Source organism: Sinohyriopsis cumingii, chromosome 16, assembly GCF_028554795.1.
Source record: "Sinohyriopsis cumingii isolate HCF-2022 chromosome 16, ASM2855479v2, whole genome shotgun sequence".
Lineage (NCBI taxonomy): Eukaryota > Metazoa > Mollusca > Bivalvia > Unionida > Unionidae > Sinohyriopsis > Sinohyriopsis cumingii.
In genome coordinates, this window is record NC_142976.1 from 30,479,831 (window position 1) to 30,500,012 (window position 20,182).

A 20,182-nucleotide genomic window follows, 5' to 3' on the forward strand; every position below is an offset into this window, starting at 1 on the left:
ACGGCAAACACCAGTCCTTTCAAATACACCGGATCCAGTAAGGCATCGCTTGTGTCAGGATTGATTAAAATGTCAACCTTTGCTATGTCAAAGCTTGTTTGTTGTTACTGTTTGTCTTCTCTATGTTTTGTGTTTAGCTTTGGAACTGACTCAGTTAAAGTCAAAAACGATCAGGCTAGTGAGTGAGAAATTAGATTTGCAGTGTTCGTTGTTAGTTTATTGCATATACAATAAACTAAACATATACATGTGTTCGCTGTTCGTGTACTATATATATATATATATATATATATATATATATATATATATATATATATATATATATATATATATATATAGATGGATAGATAGATAGATAGGTAGATAATACACGAACCAAGTACTAAATATTTCTCCATATTTTCTATACACATAATAATAATTATTATAGTCAATTGCAGCAATAGAAACATTCTTTACTTTTAAACTTTTGTTTGCAATTTTATCCCCGAAAGAGATTTCACGTAGCGTATATCCAAATAATTCTGCTTTTGTACTTTCATCATTTTTCAACTTAGTTTGCTATACAGTATCTTTACTTAGGTCTGTTTGTATTCATTTATTTGTTGGCTCTTCTATTTTATCTTTATAATCAGAATACACGTGTTTTAATTTGACATCATGACTTCTACATAATCTACATTCTAGTTCGTCTTATATAGTATTTAATCTGCAGGGAACAGTAGTCAGCAAATGGAAGATCACGAACTGTAGTTTCTTCCTCTCATTTTGTCTTCTTATATTGATTATTTTGGATGTAATAAAGCACACTGAGTAGATGAAAAATATCCAGTCTTCCTCAACATTTTTGGTGTTTGTATCGATTGTATTAAGTTGGCCGCACACTTCTTCAACAACAGTTTCGCGTTCTCCTTTTTCAATTTGGCGCCATTAGGTTTCTTCGGGTACATGTTTGCCTAGTCGTAGTGTGCTAGGCTGAATCTGCACCTTTTCTAGCATATTATTAGTGCTTCGGTGAACCTTGTGATCCTAAAAAGGGCTGCTCAGTCACCCAAGGGACTACTGATGTCCACTTATGTTTCAGATAATTGAAAAGCGCACCAATGCCCTGAACTGCCCTTTTCCTGGTCTGAAGCTACAGCTCCCTGTGTATGCACACCTGCTGATTTGCCGCTCGCCCATCGCCATATAATTTGAAGGAATCTGATAATGTGAATATAAAAAGTAACGTGACTTGCGCGTACGTTTGGTGTAAGTGAGGGAAGGTTGCGAACAGTCAAGTCAAGTACGGCATCTAGTGTTACTGATAGTAATAATGGATGGTACTATCTGTGACTGCTGACCGAGAGTGTACAGCTACACCTAGCTACAATCTGGAAAGACCTTTCTAGTGGATTAGGCAACCGAACATATATGCTCATTCCATAGATGTGAAGTGAGATGCAAGAGCTGTGTCAACATCGGTGGGGGGGGGGGGGCATCAGCTCAGGTGCAGTATTAATATTTGGCAATTCACTGCATCCAGATCTGTTTCCAGACGTTTCGACATTGTCATGCCATGATCATCAGAGTCGATAATCCCAGTACCACTACAAACGTCTAATCTTTGCATACATGAGTAAACTTATTGCAATTGATCCAACGTTATATCCTAAGGGACCTAAAGACAACAGTCCTGATTTCAGGTTCCAAATATTAATTAGATTAAATATGTTTTTCTCAAAAATGTCGACACAAGTGACGTATGAAAAGAATATAAAATTTAATTATTTTAATTGAATCAAGCTAGGATAGCAATAGTTCAGGAATGTTTACAGGCATAGTTGCTCATTTCACTTTAAGCGGGTTTAGAGCAATTTTAACGGAAACGCTCTTCAATAGAGAAGCTGATCTACCGCAAAATTTGAAAATATGATCAAATAGTGAAACATGCAGTCATTAAGATATGCATTATCGATGACATTATATGCAAAGCCACGAGTTGGAAAGAAAGTTATTTATCATAAACGGTTATAAGAGGTACACAGCATATAAAAAGCAATCAATACGAGTACGCTATTCTGAGAGCCAAATATATATTCGGCTGTCAATGCAGATTTATTCGCTGTAATTGTAACGTGATTTTTTCTTTAATTTTAATTTTATTTTCTTCATATCAGCTTCTAAACTACGTGTTTTATTTTTAAACTTCCCTATTGCGACAGTATATGTCGTCGATGATTGGGCATATCTTTCGCACAGTTTGTGATGGTTGTACAGCAATACATAATAATTTAAATGTCTCAATGTACGTTAAATCCTTTTTCCGTTCTTAGCTATCCTTATCTACAAAGATTTACTTGGCTATTCGTATTCCCACTCTGCTAAGTACCGTATAATTTATTTTCAATAATTAGTTTCAGGTTGTATTCTTATTTTTTAAATTTGTATCTTCCGAAGCTTTAAGCATTTGAGCATTAATATTTTTGTTACAAGACTACTGTTAGTTGCATCAACGTGTTGTACCATAATTACTAGATTGGCAGTGTTATTGATGAGGTTTAAATCACTTTTATTTGTATTGGCTATTGATGCAGACACTGTCTCTGTTTTAGTCTAGCTATTGAAAGGTAAACCATGCGGCGAACCCTGTGCAAAGAAAATTCAAAGGACCTCTTAAAAAATGTCATATTGCTATGCAAGAGGTATGATAATTAAATACCTTTATGATATTACGAGCGGAGTTCTCCTTAAATACTCAGAATCCACTGAGTTTGTCAAGATTGTCTCATGCTGACTGTATCATTGATAACTTTCTTAATGCATCACTGATAATGCATACTATGTGTGTGTTGCGTTTTGTCCATTTCTAAGCGTCGGACATCACTCCCACCCGCCATTGTTTAGATTGGCGTTCATATCTTTTATGGGTGTATACTTATTTGTTATACTGGGTATGAGTGTAAAAGCTTGTTCTTGTCCCTTTATTTTCACGCTGTTTTGATAAGCATTAAGGAATTCATCTGATGGTATCAACTCAGCAGGACCCGTAAAGTCAACAATAATGTAAACAAATTCGCATTCCGGATTTTATTGTGACTTCTTAGTTTCATATGATGCCTGAATTTCTCATGGACGGTTTAAGAACGAATTATCTTGCTTTTCTTAAAGATGATATATCAAAGCTAGAAATATGATGTGAACCCGTAAATTAGTGATTTCAGACATCCTGTGCAGATTTGTTATTCGAGCCGTGTCACGCAGGATTGTGATATAATCAATGTGCAAAGCTGAAGAAGTACATTTTTCATCAAACGTTTCCTTTAACAATAAGTTAGAACTGATGGCTCTGTTCATTGCTGTAAGTTCGTTAAAAAAAAAAGATTTCTTATTTTATATTAATGTGTAAAATAGTTTAATTTTGATAGGGACTATTTCAATCCACGTTACGAATGATTGTTTGGTGTCATTATTAGGTACCTCTAAACTGTGATACCATAAACTATTAGTGTGCATCAGACATGCACAACATTATTTCTTTACATAAACTTAATCAAACAGTAAAAGAGCACCGTCACAATTTAAAAATATCAACCAGGATCATCATTGTACAATATTATTACTCAGAAATATAACACCAGAACAACCACTGGAAGTATAAATACCTAGTCTGGGAAAAATGTATAGTTTTTTTTAAAGTGTTTGATCCCAAACCACTTTACTACGAAACTCAAGGATTGTTTCTGAAAATATAGTACCAAAACATGGCAATTCATACATGTGTCAACCAATACTTATTAATGGTGCTAGTAAAAATGCTAAGGACGAACGAAAGGAAGTAATATCTGTCAGTTTGGGGACAAATATAACACTGCAAACAACATGAATTAGCATTATGGTCTGAAACTTGAATGCGTAATGTTCTGGAGACAATGTAAATTTAACATTATTCTATGGGCTTGATATTAATTTGACACTCTGCTACAAGCGGATTGGTAATATTAAAAGGCACAAAGGTTTCACAAAACTCCTGGTGCAATGGACTTGAATACAAAATTATCATATGTGACATGGGGAAAATAATGTTAAGCTGCACTTAGTGACAGACAAGAACCTGCAGTCACATAGCAAGCCGCTGTTTCAATTAACCAAAAAGCTACTGACCAGCACCTACAATTACTAAACACCTAGAATATGAATGTTAACACGTACATACAAATATATTGTCACCAGTGTAAAGATTGGGGTGCCTACAGTATATGTACAAACACTACATCAGAATATAACACAGAATGGATGGAGTGCTCACCCACTATACATAGAAAACATCTATGAGGGATTAGTGACTAGTTGTTAAAGACAAACGATATCCAAATGCTCCTGGCGTATACTGATTAATATATCACTATTTTTGTAGAGGAGTGGGTAACTTTGGTTTTAGCCCAGAAAAGGGTTTTCTGTTGGTCAGATTTGCCTTTGCCAATCATATCGCTCAATCGGTATGTGCTCTCCCCTTCATTTACCCTCTGATCGACATTATTCTAGTTTTGGCTGAAGCGATGTTGCAACTATTCACCTCCCTTTTGTCATTATCTTTAAGTTTCATTTATCCTACTTCATCACTTCTCTAATTAGCTCATTTAATGTTATTTTCTTTAGTCACCTAATTAAGGGTGTACTGCACTCGTATCATCCACTAATTAGCAGTTTATGCCAACTCGAAAAATAACCAAGAATGTCACAAGAAGCAAGCTCGCATCCATATATAGTCGACGGACGGATGAAAAGTAATTGCGCGGTTTCACCGACCAAACAACGTGTGTGACACATTTTAGCCATGGTATGATTTGTATCACCCAATTAACATGCTGCTAACTTTCAGAGTCAACGCGTGCTCTGAAACGTTTGTTTCATACAAACCCATTGGCAAACACACTCACAGACCATCAAAGAGATACAAAAGTAGAGGATGGCGGTTTAAATTTTAGTTCTTATGGAAGACAATGGCATACAATCACACTCAAAGACCCTGTTCCACTTCCGCCATTGGTTTATCGTTTTGGTAGATTCTTTCCAAAGCTTGTTATAAATGTAGGTTATATTGAGGAAATTCCATATTAGGGAAAAGATCCACTTATTGAATTCATTTATGAAAGTACATGACCGTATATACGTGACCATATTTACCTTGATAGCTGCTTTGAAACGTCTTTCGTTGATCCTGGAACACATTTGCCTACTTTGTCTACTTTGTTAAATCTGGAATAATAGGGTGTGAAGGAAAACATTTTACATTGTTTCAGTAACATTTTTCGAAAAATCAAAAGATAGGGAGAAAGTGAGAAAGAATGTTAAAGAATGATTTTGTAAAACACAAGCTAATGCCATCTTTTTCTAAATCAGCTTTTTTGTTAAGCATTCGTTTATTCAAGAAATATTTTGTCAAAAAAGTTATAATCAAGGTTCCAGTTTCTATGCTATTTATTCAGGAATTATGCATGGTACATTGCGTTTCTTAAGAATCAGAACAGTATAAATTCTGAGACTTCTAGCTCTGCACACATCATGTTTTCTATTTGATGAATCTATCTAAAGTATACCATTTTGTCATGTATATGCTATTATAATTTCAGGTTTGAAGTATACTTCGTTTTTAAAAGAAAAAGAGAATGACAGGTGATCTCATTAAAAGTCTGTTCCTATCATTTGGATAAGAAAGGAACGCATTACAAGTGTGTCTGAAAAGGTAAAACAATTTTTCTTTGTAACAAATAATTTTTGTCTGATGAAACCAGCCAATATCAAGCCTGGGGTAGTACATGCAATTGTAATGTTGTGTTGTCTTTGAAGTCATTCATTAAAGAGACAATGATGCCATTGTAATCATTGAACTTCTAGTATGTTTCATCAAGTTTCAGTTGGAAATAATTGCCATTATTAATTAAATTGATCAACTTTGCTAGAATCAGAACTCGTATCTAAATGTTTACATTATATAGATATGAGTCATTGACCATATTATCCACAACCTAGTTTTCGGCCACATGCTGTCAGATGTAAAATAAGCTTAGTAACTGGAAAATTAAGTTTATTTAGATCTATATCTTATTTTGTATTTTTGTTGACTTTTAAACATGTTATAGGCATAAAAGAACACGCAAACCAAGGAGAGAATGTGATTGGTGCATTATGTAATAGATGTTATTTATGTCAAGGTTAACAAACTTATGAGTTTGTTAATTATATGGTTATATTCCATACAATTATCAATTAATGATTGACTTTTTGTATATTCTATTTACAATATTACTTGGAGATTTTATTGTCTCTTCGCTTCAACATGTCGCTATAGTATCTCTGACATAAATTCTGCCCACCATAATGGTTGACAACAGAGGAGACAGGGTGGAACTTCCTTGCAAAGTATTTGAATCGTATTGCCATGTACCAATCGGGGCAAGCTCCAAAGATCCGTTGATGGATAGTAAAACTTGTGGGTTTACATACGGTGTAGAGAAATTGCCATGGAGTTTGAAATGGTTAAATCTTGTGTTAGCGTCAAAATTTAATTTTCCACAGCTTTCTTGTGTGGATGACGCACATCGTAGTAGCATGCATACTTGCAAATAATATGGGCTACGAGATTTATGTATTCCGTTAAAAACTCCGAGAGCATACATTTCTGCACTATATTGTCTTTCATACTCCAGATAGCAGCATAAACCCTGTTGACACACCTGTTCGGTACCGTTTTCTGCACCGATGATTACAAAATTATGCCAGTCACGGAAACTGGTAGATTTGAACTCATTTGATGTTATACGATGATTTTCTCTTATTCCTGGGGATAGTGGATGGTGTTCGTTTGAAGTAGTTGAACCTACTGTAGGACGTATCACAGGAACGTCAGCGACCAGTAATTTTCCGTCATCCTGTGTTCTACTGTAGTAAAAACTTTTTGGTCCAATCGGCGTGTAAATGCCACTACCCTGAAATCTTTCTTGTGGTCGGTGAAGATTTGCAGCCAAGAAATTTACTTTATTTGCGACAGCAAAGGATGAATGGTACCCTATTGCAGAGAAGAATGGCAAAGCGTCCATCCATGCCGTGGGAAAAGCAATATCAGTAATGTTATGCTCCTGAAGAAGTGGAATGGCTGGTTCATGAAAAAGTATATCAAAGCAGGTAAATAAACCAAAGCGACCAAAATCAGTATCAAAGTAGATGTACTCGGGATTGACAGGCGCATCATACTGGCATTCGTAATAAAGATTTTGTTTATGATACCTAGCAATAAGCTTTCCCGATCTATCAAAAGCAATGTCTGTATTGTATTGATACTGGCCATCTGGTGGACAGTTAGGGTCATCTTTTACACAAGGCTGTGCGTCTCCTATGTTCGCCACTAAATAAATAGAATGTCTCTTTGCTAGGCAACTTAGAAATACTTGAACATCTGAGTCATTATACCTTCCGGGTTCGTCGCACGGTGTCCAGCTTTCAGACTTGGGATCAGGGATATATTCGAGATACGGGGCGACAGTATATCTACTTTTAAATTTGTATCCATGTATTCCATCTTCAGGGAAGACAAGAATATCAGCACCCTGGAAAAGAATATATTATTATGTATTTGAAATTTGGACACCAAACCTGGATCAGATCTTAGAATCGAGCTATAATGTCTACTAACAGATGTTGTTGTATGTTATCTGATATGACAGATCAGAGAAATTTAAATAAAATGAGAAGATCGCATTATTATGTAAATTCAAAGGAAAATTAGCTTAGTCTATTTAAATAGGTCATTATGAAATTCATTATATGTTTGGTTTGTTGTTGCATTGCACAGCTACACACATAGGCTATTTGGTGCAAAGGAGGGACGCCGAGTGATCGAGTGGTCTAAAGAGCTCACCGTTTCGGATCACTGGCATCTCACCTCTGTCTGCATGGCTTGGGTCCCGGGTTCGACCAATGTGGGTATGTGAGAAAGCTTGACAGTAGCTTCTCGTGGGTCGGTGGTTCTTTTCGCTGTTTTCTCGGATTCTTCCTCCACCATTTGTATTGGACGCCATGTTTGGCCTATCTTGTGCTGAAAAATAGCATTAAATTTACAACAACAACAACAACAAAGGACAATCGAGAGCTATATATGTTTTAGACAAAGGGCATTCAACGTCAACTGATGATCGGATGATCCGATGGTAGGTTTTGAACCTGCATACTTTCTATCATGTATCCGGTACACTAATCAATGAGCCACTGTGGATCTTACTTCTAATTACCTATTATGACATACAGGATATGTTTCAAGTTACCTAGGCTGCACAATGAATGTTGTATTTATTAAAGATTGACAAGCAGTTTACTAAAGCCGGAGCAAATTGATTGCATTTTATAAGATATAGATTTGTTTTCCAATAATTTGATATTTTGGAACATATGTTGAAAGAATTAAAGTTAAGCAATATCGAGAAGAATGTGTTTGTAAAACACATCTCAAAATACTTACCATCTCCACCCCAAAGGTCGTGCCCCTTGGGAGAATGTCTGAGGGGAAGAACTACCTTAAAGACCAAAGTTAGTTGTGAGCATGCATTTTTCTCTCCATACAACAACTTATGTACATGGGTATATGGTTGGCATCTCAGTAGTTTGCAAGTTCTGACTCAGATAATTATTCCCGATTGGAGAGTGCATGTGTGTGTGTATATATCATCATCATCATCATTGGCGACTCAGTCTCGAAAGACCATGCGAATTGCGACCTTGGGGTGTTGTTTGTCTCTGTTGGCATCGTCTGTTGTGGCTGTGCAATCCTATACGTGAGTGACAGTCCCTATTGCAGTTGGTGCAGACATACTGGGAAGTATGTATTACTGTGGTTGCTGCCGCGTTCTTCTTTCTCTTACGTTTCTCTGTCACCAACTGGCCTCTCCTCGCATCAGCGACTTATATGCCATTGTTTACCGTTAGTCTCCAGGTGTATCGGTCCTCGGCCAGCTCTTCCCAGCCATCGGGTGAAACATTGCATGTCTTCATGTCCCTCTTGCATACATCCTTGAAACGGAGTGAGGGGCGTCCGACTCTTCTCATGAAAGTGGCCAGTTGTCCATATAGTATGTCCTTTGGCAGCCTTCCATCCTCCATACGTCGGACGTGCCCTAACCATCGAAGGCGGCGTTTGCTCAGCAGGGAGTACATGCTGGGGGTACTTGCACGCTGCAGGATCTCGCTGTGTGCAACACGGTCTTTCCAGCTGATTTTCAGGATGCGTTTTAGGCACCGTATATGGAAGGAGTTGAGCCGGCGTTCTTGCCTCATGTAGGTACTCCAGGTTTCACTTCCATATAGAAGGGTGCTGAGAACGCAGGGCTGGTAGACTCGGACCTTGGTGTGCTCTGTCAACGCCTTGTTTTCCCACACCCTTTTCGTTAATCGAGCCATGATGGTGTTTGCCTTTCTAAGCCTTCTGTCCGTCTCCATATCAGTCTAGAGAGTGTTGCTCATGGTTGACCCTAGGTAATTAAAGTTGTTGACTGCTTCCAGGGTGACACCGTTGATTTTCATGAAAGGGACAATGGAGGTATCTTGCACGCTGACATTTGTTTTTTCCAAGCTGATGGTGAGACCAAACTGCATGCAGGCATCAGCAAAACGGTATCCCAGTCTCTGGAGGGCTTCCTCAGTGTGGGTCACAAGACCTGCGTCATCTGCAAAAAGCATCTCCCAGATGAGCACAGCTCTCACTTTGATCTTTGAGCGCGGTCGTGCCAGGTTGAACAGCCTCCCGTCGGACCTGGTGTGTAGGTATATGCCATTGGTGGACGTGTCGAAGGCGTAGGACAGGAGCATGGAGAAGAAGAACCGAAAAAGTATTGGTGCAAGCACGCAGCCCTGCTTCACGCCGCTGTTAATTGGGAAGGAGGTTTAGGTGGATCCTTCATACAGGATTGTTCCCTTCATATCTGCATGGAAAGAGATTATCATGCTGAGGAGTTTTGGGGGGCAACCGATCTTACTCAGAAGTTCAAAAAGGCCCTTCCTGCTGACCAGGTCAAAGGCCTTGGTGAGGTCGATGAACATCATGTAGAGTGGTTGACCTTGCTCTCTGCTCTTCTCTTGGAGTTGTCATAGGGAGAAGATCATGTCTGTCGTCGACCTGCCTGCTCTGAAGCCACACTGTGATTCCGGGTACACACGATCCGCTAGCAACCGCAGCCTTTACCAACGATACTCAAGAGCGAGATCCCTCTGTAATTATTACAGTCACTGCGGTCGCCCTTGTTTTTGTAAAGGGTCACAATGGTGGCATCGCGCATGTCTTGGGGAACTACTCCTTCCTCCCAGCAGAGCCAATGTAGCTGGTGCAGTGGTTTAATCAATGTTGGTTTTTCACGTTTGATGGCTTCGGGCGGGATGCTGTCACTACCTGGTGCTTTGTCGTTTGGAAGGTAGTCGATTGCTTTGCTGAGCTCCTCTAAGGTTGGCACTTTGTCGAGTTCTTCCATGGTGGGCAGATTCTTTATGCAGCTGAGAGCTGCATCGATGACTGATGTTTCTCGGGAGTATAGCTCTGAGTAGTGCTCTACCCATCTGGACATCTGTTGACCACGGTCTGTGATCTTCTCTCCCGTCAGTGATTTCAGTGGAGCGTCCCATTTCACTGTAGGGCCTAGAGCCTTCTTGATGCCACTGTACATACCTTGGATGTTTCCTGACTCGGCACTGCGCTGGATCCCTTCACACAGTTGTTGCCAGTAGTCGTTCGCACACTGTCTAGCAATGCGTTGGGTGTTACTTCGGGCACTTCTGAGAGCAGCAAGCGTCCGTTCATTAGGTCATTTTTTGTAAGCTATGAAGGATTTTCGTTTCTCCTCGATTTGTGGTTCCATCCTTGATAGGTGTGCGCTGAACCAGTCCTGGCTGGGTCGTTCCTTCTTCCCAAACGTTGACATAGCTGTACTGTAGATAGCACCCTTCATGGCGTTCCACTTGGATGTAGCGTCGTGCTCCGGCAGTTCCTGTAGAGCATCGTCCAGGGCGGACACATACTCCTCCACCTTGGAAGGGACTGACATCTGCGCAGTGTTTATGCGAGGACGTTCTTTTGGTTTTGAGAAGTATAGCGTGTGTGGCTGTAGTCGCACTCTTCTGCTCACGAGGGCATGGTCGGAGTCGCAGTCTGCACTGTGGTAGGTCCTGGTGGAGAGGACGCTGTTAAGGGCAGAGCGCCTGGTGATGACCAAGTCGAGGTGGTGCCAGTGATAAGATCTGGGGCGTTTCCATGACACTTTGTGTTGTGGCTTACACTTGAAGAAGGTGCTTGTGTCGCACAGGCCATGGTAGGTGCATAGCTCCAGCAGTCTCTGACCGTTTTCGTTGGTCTTTCCAGTGCCATGATGCCATGATATATATATATATATATATATATATATATATATATATATATATATATATATATATATATATATATATATATATATATATGAATATATATATATATATATATATATATATATATATATATATATATATATATATATATATATATATATATATATATATATATATACTAGTAGTAGTAGTTATAGTAGGTTGGCGCGCTTAGGATTGACCAGGACGCCAAAGGATGTTGCAGGTATAAATCGTTCTTACCATATGCAGATTTATAGTTATGGTGACAGGGTGTGAATCCCAATACTATAAAGGTTCTGATCCAGGCATTTGTCACGTAGTAGGGACAACTACCGGGTCAATTATATTGATACATCTGTCTTTTAATGCCCAGGGATCAAAATGGACTAACGGTGCATAGTGAATTTAGAGACGTCGCGCATTTACGTGCCACTGCGCAGATACATACACACTGCATAACTCCGTCCCCAAGTTTATTTAATCACTAGAACAACAATTTGAAGGTCGAGATATGGATATGGTAGATAGCGGTGGATCTTGTTCAAAATAATAATATCGTGTTTTTGTCTTTTATTATAGGGTGTCTCCGCATGCATCTAAAACTTGAACCTCCCTATACTTTTCAAAACATTTATTCACTATATATCTTCCAGTGAGTTGTACAGTTGGGTCATAAACTAATATAGAAGTTACACTTAAGAGACTGCATTTATTAGCCATCGAACGCGTCAAAGATGCGTTTTGTTTTCGCAAAAGTTCAGTTCCTTTATCTACCCCAAATATTTAAAGAAATAGGTTCGATGTACACACAAAAATGTGCTCATGTTTTATTCCCAGCTGTAAGAATAAGTAAAATAACAAGATTATTCGTATAAATCTCATATATATTTATAATACAAAAAATAATGCTATGGTACAGGGTAGATAATTTTTAATTCGTAGTCAACAGAGATTCGAACCCAGGTCCGCGGGCAAACGGTACCGATCGATTTGAATGCAAGTATTAGTCAATATTCAGTCAAGACTATGCACAAATCTCCTACAATAATGCATGACGACGTAGTAATTGATTATCATGTCTACACAGTCATTCCAGATTCCTATAAAAGAAATCAATGTACATATTATTAATTATAGAAAATTACAAATATACACCAAACGGAAAGTGCTATCCCTGGATTATTAACTAGAATGCTTGATACTACTGGGCAGAATTATTATTTAATACAAATATTAATATCATCCAGTCAGCGAATTATATATATATATATATATATATATATATATATATATATATATATATATATATATATATATATATATATATATATATTGAATTGCTACCAACCTGTTCCGCTGCTATAGAGGCCTGTGTCTCATAGACATGAAGATTGATCATCATATTGTGCAGAGCCTCTGCCCTTGAAACATTTGCACCCGGATTAGGAGGTAGGATGACCGCATGCTCATAAACAGCAGCTCTATATGTTTGTCTGTCTGCTCTGATCAATGGAAAGAAGTGGCTCAAAGATACAACCCATGAATAAACGGCGTTAGTTATCAACATGATGACGGTGAGCGTTAAAGTAGTAAGGGGTAGAACACCTCCGCTGCTTATATAACCAGCAAGTAGGCCGTATATTGATCATGTTTGTTTTGTACAGAAACGCGATATACTTTAATCAACATCCTCTGTTTCAAGGACGTTATCACAAGTATGCACTCGTTCAAAGGCTCTTCTGCCCCAATTCAAAGTCTGGAAAAGAGTGATAAACTACCACAAAAATAGTTTTATCAGTATCATGAATTTCGTCCACCATAAATGTAGTTTGTTTCTTCTCTGGAAATGCTCACAGTATACATCGTCTTCACTTGCAATATCAAACGAAATAGAGATATGAAAATAAAGGAAAGAAAAAAATCTAGAAACAACAAATGAACTACTATTTTATTTTTTTATGATCAACCACTTTAAGTCATTTCAAGAAAACAGAAATTATACTGTATTTGACCTATTATACTACATTTAAAAGTTATAGTGGAAATAGTGCATGTAGAAAGTGCCTAGTTCACTTTAAGTTTGAAAACGTGCCACATGATGCGTAAAAATCTCATTATAATCATTATAATGTTTCAAACACGTACACGATATTGAAGGCCGTATATTGATCATGTTTGTTTTGTACAGAAACGCGATATACTTTAATCAACATCCTCTGTTTCAAGGACGTTATCACAAGTATGCACTCGTTCAAAGGCTCTTCTGCCCCAATTCAAAGTCTGGAAAAGAGTGATAAACTACCACAAAAATAGTTTTATCAGTATCATGAATTTCGTCCACCATAAATGTAGTTTGTTTCTTCTCTGGAAATGCTCACAGTATACATCGTCTTCACTTGCAATATCAAACGAAATAGAGATATGAAAATAAAGGAAAGAAAAAAATCTAGAAACAACAAATGAACTACTATTTTATTTTTTTATCATCAACCACTTTAAGTCATTTCAAGAAAACAGAAATTATACTGTATTTGACTTATTATACTACATTTAAAAGTTATAGTGGAAATAGTGCATGTAGAAAGTGCCTAGTTCACTTTAAGTTTGAAAACGTGCCACATGATGCGTAAAAATCTCATTATAATCATTATAATGTTTCAAACACGTACACGATATTGAAGAAAATATCAGCTGCAAAAAAGTTTGTTATGCTTATCTCAATGCTAACTAGAATAATACACTGTTTCAAAACATAACCCTTTAAATTAAGCTAGTTGAAATACACATAGATGATTATTTAAAAAAATTGTCTTTACACTAACAATTTCATATATTTTCTAGCGGACTGTTAAACTTCATGATAAATTAAGTAGAACAGCTATCGCCTCTAAAATACCCTTACACACAGTATTCAAAACAACCTACCATCCCAAACAGACAAATTATGATGCAAAAGAAGGATATAAACAATATTTAATCCCCTTATAAATAAAAATGCTATCCATTTCTTCTTACCACCCTATGAATCTTGTTATAGATAAAGGAAACACTACACCCCTCTATAATGATCATACCGCCACCCGTAAATGATCTTGTCAAACATAATTCATTTCCATAAACAGGGCAGGATAGTAGTGAAGGGGGATAGTATAGGGTCTATGGGACTTATCATTAAAAATACCCTTGGGAACATATAGGGTCTATGTAAATTTAACATGGAGAAAAATCGTGGGAACATATAGGGTCTATGGGAATTAACATGAGGGAGTTCATCTTTAGCACAGACGACAGGATTCCAAGAAGCCGTATACGAACTGTGGTTCAAAAGGTAATAAAGTTCCCAGGTATCCATTGTTTTGTGTTTTTTTCTTCTTCTTCTTCACAGGTAATTATAAGTCGTCAATTCGATCCTGACTTTTTGCTTGAAAATGTCTGACGAATAAACGGTTATTCGTTCTGTTTCCTCACTCTGATTCAGGAGAGCTTCGATACGATGGATCTCTTGAGTGGTTAATGGTGGACAAGAATGTTCACGCAAGTCTTTATACCACTGGTGCAACACGTCTTTGATCGAGATGAGACTCCAAGCTTCGTCCAGATACTCGTCCAATTTTTCTTCTTGACTCAACATCAGGCATTTATCGTGTTGAATTTGACTGGGATGATCGTTTTGACATCCATAACAATTTTTCTTGATCAATTCCGTCATTTTGTCGACCAAGTGTTTGGCAAAACAGGAGACTAAATGGGCTTCTTGTTCTGGCCATCTCGACTTCATCATGATCACTTCTTCTTTTTCCACGGTCTCCTCACATTTCATCTCCAAAGTCTCTCCACTAGGTAAAGAGGGACAACAGTCTTCCATGGTTTCTAGTAATCTAGGATAACTTCTCTCAAACTGTTGCTTTCTATGGTATTATCGAATTCTGCATACAGGATGACGTTCACTGTCTCTGTCAGTTTATCTGCAAACTGAAGTTCCACACGAATCTGGCCGGATTTTATAGGGTGGAAATGTCCCTCGTCGCTGCCTTGGTCTGGAGTAAAATCGAAAGCCCACAAAGCATAGCCTCCTGCATAGTCGTCGTACGTAATGCCGTGACTGGTGTTGGTTCCTAACTAGCCCGTGGCTTCGTACAAGGACAAGTACGATCTCAAGTAATTGTTCTTCTCAAAGTCGGGTTCGAAAGGTCGGGTACACAAGGTCTTGCCATCGCGACTGACTTCGATTTTCTTCACCTTGAAGTGTTGAAAGTTGAAAGGATTTTCATCGAAGGCTCCGTTGAAGGCTGAATTCTCGACCATACCAAGGATTAAACGTTTGGGTAACTGTCCTTGAAACAGATGATCTTCGATCATGGAATGATGGTTAGCGGGAATGGTGAACGTTTTCACTTCCACGCGTCGGATGGGATACTTGGCGGTCGTTCTGCTCAACGTTTGACTGATGTCGTTACCTACTTTAGGTAACACTTCCACGCGTCGTACGTAGAGTTTGGCCTCCTCGATTTTGCTTTTGGGATTGCCACCAGTAGTAGCATCACCATCAGCCAACAAATGGAAAGCGGCACTGCTGCGATTCAGTCTCAAGCGAACATTGACCCCGTTCAGCAAATATTTCTCTTGCAACCACATGTCCAAATGCAAACGATCCATCAGTTCTAAACTCTTTCCATCTTTGATTTTGTTTCTTCGTTCTACAAATCCCTCATTGGTGGTTGTTTTTGTTTTGGGGTCAGCTTCAAGACCTTTTTCATTAAATTCGCCCGCTTCGTCATGTTCCCACAGCACACAGGCATTGAGATGAGTATCCTTGGCATCTATTCCGTACGTCAAGAGATTTTCCAGGTAGGCACGATAAGGGTAAGTATCCATGCTGCTACTGACCAGTTTGTTATTCAAGTACAAGTCCACTGAGCTGAACAAGGAATGCATGAAATTGTTGACGGGAGCTACTTTCTCTTCGCCGCTTATAATATCTCCTCCCTTATCTAGAACTTTGACTTTCAAGTACAAGTAACTGCTATTCAGATCGATGTAATCTTCGGGCTGTCCCTTGATTTCAAACTCGATGGGAGCAGAATCGGCCAATGAGGAGACGGGGTGAAATTCCACCCATTGGGATTCTTGCATCGTCATCATGGTGGGGGGCATGGCAAACAGATCCAGTTCCGTCTTGGAACAAGCGCATGACTCTCGGTGCATCATTTTTTTGTTGCTGTGTCTCAATAATCGAAAACGTCTAAGTCTCGAACGGCTCTTCTTTTCTTGGCCTTTCTAGCTTGAAGTCTGGTGAAAGGGTGTTTTCTTCGTCGTCTCTTTCTGCCTTGTCCTTTCTGAATGCCTGACTCGGTAGCGTGCAGGGCATTTATAGGTGTGTCTCGTCGGCCTAAAATGTCTTTACCCGTTTGCAGCAAGACATTTTTGCCTGCCCTCATGAAGGCTTCTTTAGGGTTTTGTTTGTCGATGATGACATTTTGGAGAAATTCTTTGCCTTGCGTCAGTGCCGCATCTTTCAAGGCGTGCAATCCGCGTGTCACCATCGGTTTCAACACCGGAGCCACCGAACGAAAGGCCGATTTTAACATGTCTCCTAAACCGTTTCCTCGCTGTCGTGCAACACCTCGGTACACTGGATACATGACTTACTTACGAGTCGTGAGAGAACCGTTTTCGAAAATGGAGTTTCACCGTGACTTTTCCTTTGGTGAATGGAATATTTTGTCCCAAATCTCCTTTTATAGTAATGTTGACCGTGTCCAAATACGACTTGCTGACCGGCAAATAGTGAGGATGGACAAATTCGCGGTGAACGTGGTAAGTGTTTCCACCTTCCTCGTCAGCGTTCGCGGCAGAATCCACTTTGAAAGGAATGACACGCAGTAACGGTACGGAGGTGTGTCCCACCACGTTGTACTCCACCACATCGGAGTACACGAACATCAAATTCAGTCCTTGGTTCAGTTCTACTGGGGTACGAAATAACTTGCTAAAAGACTTGTTGTCGTAAACGCTGGGTGATTCGCTGTTCTTGAGTATGGTCATTCTCATGTTCATGTCTCCGCCCAACATGTCAAACAATTCAGGACAAAATACAATGGACATGATTTTAGTCCGTTCAAATTTTATCAAGAAGCGACGAGCTACTTTGTGGTACTACATGGTGACACTTTTGTTCTTGACAATGTCAAAAGCTTTCCCAAACACGCCATTAAACTTGGCAGCTATGGTGTTGACCAAATGTTGACCACTGAAATAACAGCCTGGGAGAATGGTCAAGTGGTAGGTGGTCGTTTTAGTTTTCTCATTATAGGTTTTAATGTCAGATATGGTTCTCTTATCCAACTCCTGTTGCAATTGATCGTCAAGAACTTCCACCATAAAAAAATTTTGATTGTGAAGAACATTGAGGACTTGGGTCGGGTGAATCATTTCCACTAAAGCCACTTCCCAATGGGCTTCGTGATCTAAGGGGATGGCTTGAGGTAATTTGGCCGTGTAACAGCACAACGTGTTATTGGGAAACACCTCCATGCAACTGTCACTGGGTAAGGTTAAGTAAAATTGGTTTTGGTGACTCATAATTCCAGAGTTCTGTGGCTGTCCGAGGGGTTAGTGGACGTCAGAGGCGTGTCTCCGCCCAAAATGGGGTTCTGGTTGTGGTTGTTGTTGGAGTGGTGACTGGCACTGGCATTGGACACAACGTTCCCGTTCGAGGAGAATTTCAGGGAGGGATTGGGAAGCAGGTAACCGATGCAACTGCTCAATAAAATGGTCCACAATTGTTTGTCTCCTTGTTGCAAACTCAAATTGGCGATGGCTGCCCCGACACAATACACCACGAAGATTTGGCAGAAAAAGACGATTTGCGTTTTAGACACACGTTCTCCACACCACACCCACAAGGGTTGTTTTTGTAAAACTTGCACAGAAGAACTGGGTGAAGAAGGAGTGGTCGACGTAGCTGCGTCTGATGTGTGAAAGGGCATGATGGTCACTTCTTCTTTTTATAGTCGATGACTTGCGAAGCGTCGATCCAAGAATCGAAACTGGGTGGATATCCTTTCCAACGTACTTTGACTTCTTTGACACGTCGTTTGCCCACTTTACGGGTTCTGCGTTCGAGAATGCTTTCGATGTCGTACACGTCGTCTTCTTTTTTGGTGACACGTTGTAACTCGGGCAAATAAAACGTTCCTTTGAGTACTTCTCCGTTCATGTCTTCCAATTTATAGACGGTAGGATGACGGCCATGCACTCGTCCAGTGACGCGAAACAATTCGGTCGTCTAGTTAGGTAAGTAACCTTTGTCGAAAGTGCGTTTGGTTTTGCCAATGCGCACCCAATCTCCTACGGCCAACTCTCCACTTTTCTTGGGGACAGCCCTCGTCGGGGACGTACCGAACAGGCGTTCGAACACCAGCACTTCGTTGTCGGGAGTCACGTCTTGCGGGGCACGTCCGATGCTTCGATGGTAAGATTGGTTGTACGCTTGCACCAGGTGCGGTAAGATGTCGATGTACTTCAGAGTGTGGTGATGCGTAAAATATTTCCACATGCGTTCTTTCAAAGTGCGTTGAAAACGTTCCACGATGCTGGCTTTGGTTTCGGGATTCTCGGTGGTAAAAAAATGAATGTCACGTTTCTTTAATTCTTTTTGGAAAGCTTGGTTCAGAAATTCGGTGCCTTTGTCCGTTTGCCATCGAAGAGGGCGACGACCGCTTTGTTTCAACACCCGTTGCAGGGCTCGCACTAACTCGCTGCTCGATTTGGAAGTCAAGGGCACGACCCAGGCAAATTTGGAAAAGACGTCGATGACACAAAACAAATATTTGTAACCACGATTGTAGCTGGCCAAATGAGAGACATCGGCTAAATCGGCTTGCCATTGATGATCGATGCCTTCCACTTGGGTGCGACTTCTGGCAAACTTGCGTCGAATGGGTTTGTGTAAAGTGTAGGTAGCTTGTTCTTGTAACCATCGTTGCACTTGAGGTAAACGGAGACTTTTCAGTCGCGTTTTGGCAGCACGATACAATTTTTGAACTCCTGCGTAACCTGCAGGATGCGAGGGATCGTAGTAAATGCTGGCTAAGACTTTTTCCATTTTTTATTTTGTGTTGGTTGGTGTGTTAATAAGTCACCCACTCTTCGGTGATGCTACTTTGGGTGGGTCGAAAGGGTGGTTTGGAAACGGATTTACGTGTCCGATGGGCTACGGGAGTAGAAGTCGAAGGTAGTGGTGGTGGTGGAGGTGGCAATGGAATGGCTTTGGTTTTCTTTTCTTTTTTTGGTTCTGGTTTCCCTTCTTTCTTTTTCACTTCTGTCGAAGGAGGCGTGGACATCATCTTTTTAACCCAAGCTTTCATTTCTTCTCGTTGGGGTGTGGGGGACGGGGTCAACAAGGATGCTGCAATCTTACTCGAAATGGGAGCTGCTGACGGTGTTTGAAACACTTCGCGCATCTCTTCTTCCTCAGGTCTTTGTGGGGTAGCATCTCTGGTGACCGTTGGGGATGGTATTGGTGGTGGTGGTAATGATGATGATGGTGCTGGACTTTTCATCAAGGTCTTAAAATCTTTCAGAGTGGGTAAAGCTGTTTCGTCTAAAGCTTTCTGGTGAAAGAGTTGCAGTCTTTGCAAGAGTTGACCGTACTTTTGCGATTTTTCTGTTTCGGACAAATCTTGGCGATCCATCAAGGATTGCAATTCGTGTTGTAACTGGGACATCTCGCTCCAATTGGGATTGGGAGGTAAATGCTGGGTGCGTTGTTCTTGCCACC

At 39.8% G+C, this 20,182-nt stretch overlaps 1 protein-coding gene across 1 annotated transcript; it reads right to left on the reverse strand.

Moving 5' to 3' along the window:
• Positions 1 to 5,368: 5,368 nt before the first annotated feature.
• On the reverse strand, positions 5,369 to 12,984 carry LOC149780140 (pantetheinase-like). The gene is made up of 2 exons (XM_089936909.1): positions 12,749 to 12,984; positions 5,369 to 7,586 (listed from the first exon to the last, which is right to left on the reverse strand). The coding sequence occupies exons 1-2, from the start codon at positions 12,965 to 12,967 to the stop codon at positions 6,315 to 6,317; spliced, it is 1,491 nt and encodes a 496-aa protein (XP_089793035.1). The 5' UTR covers positions 12,968 to 12,984; the 3' UTR covers positions 5,369 to 6,314.
• Between the last annotated feature and the right edge of the window lie 7,198 nt (positions 12,985 to 20,182).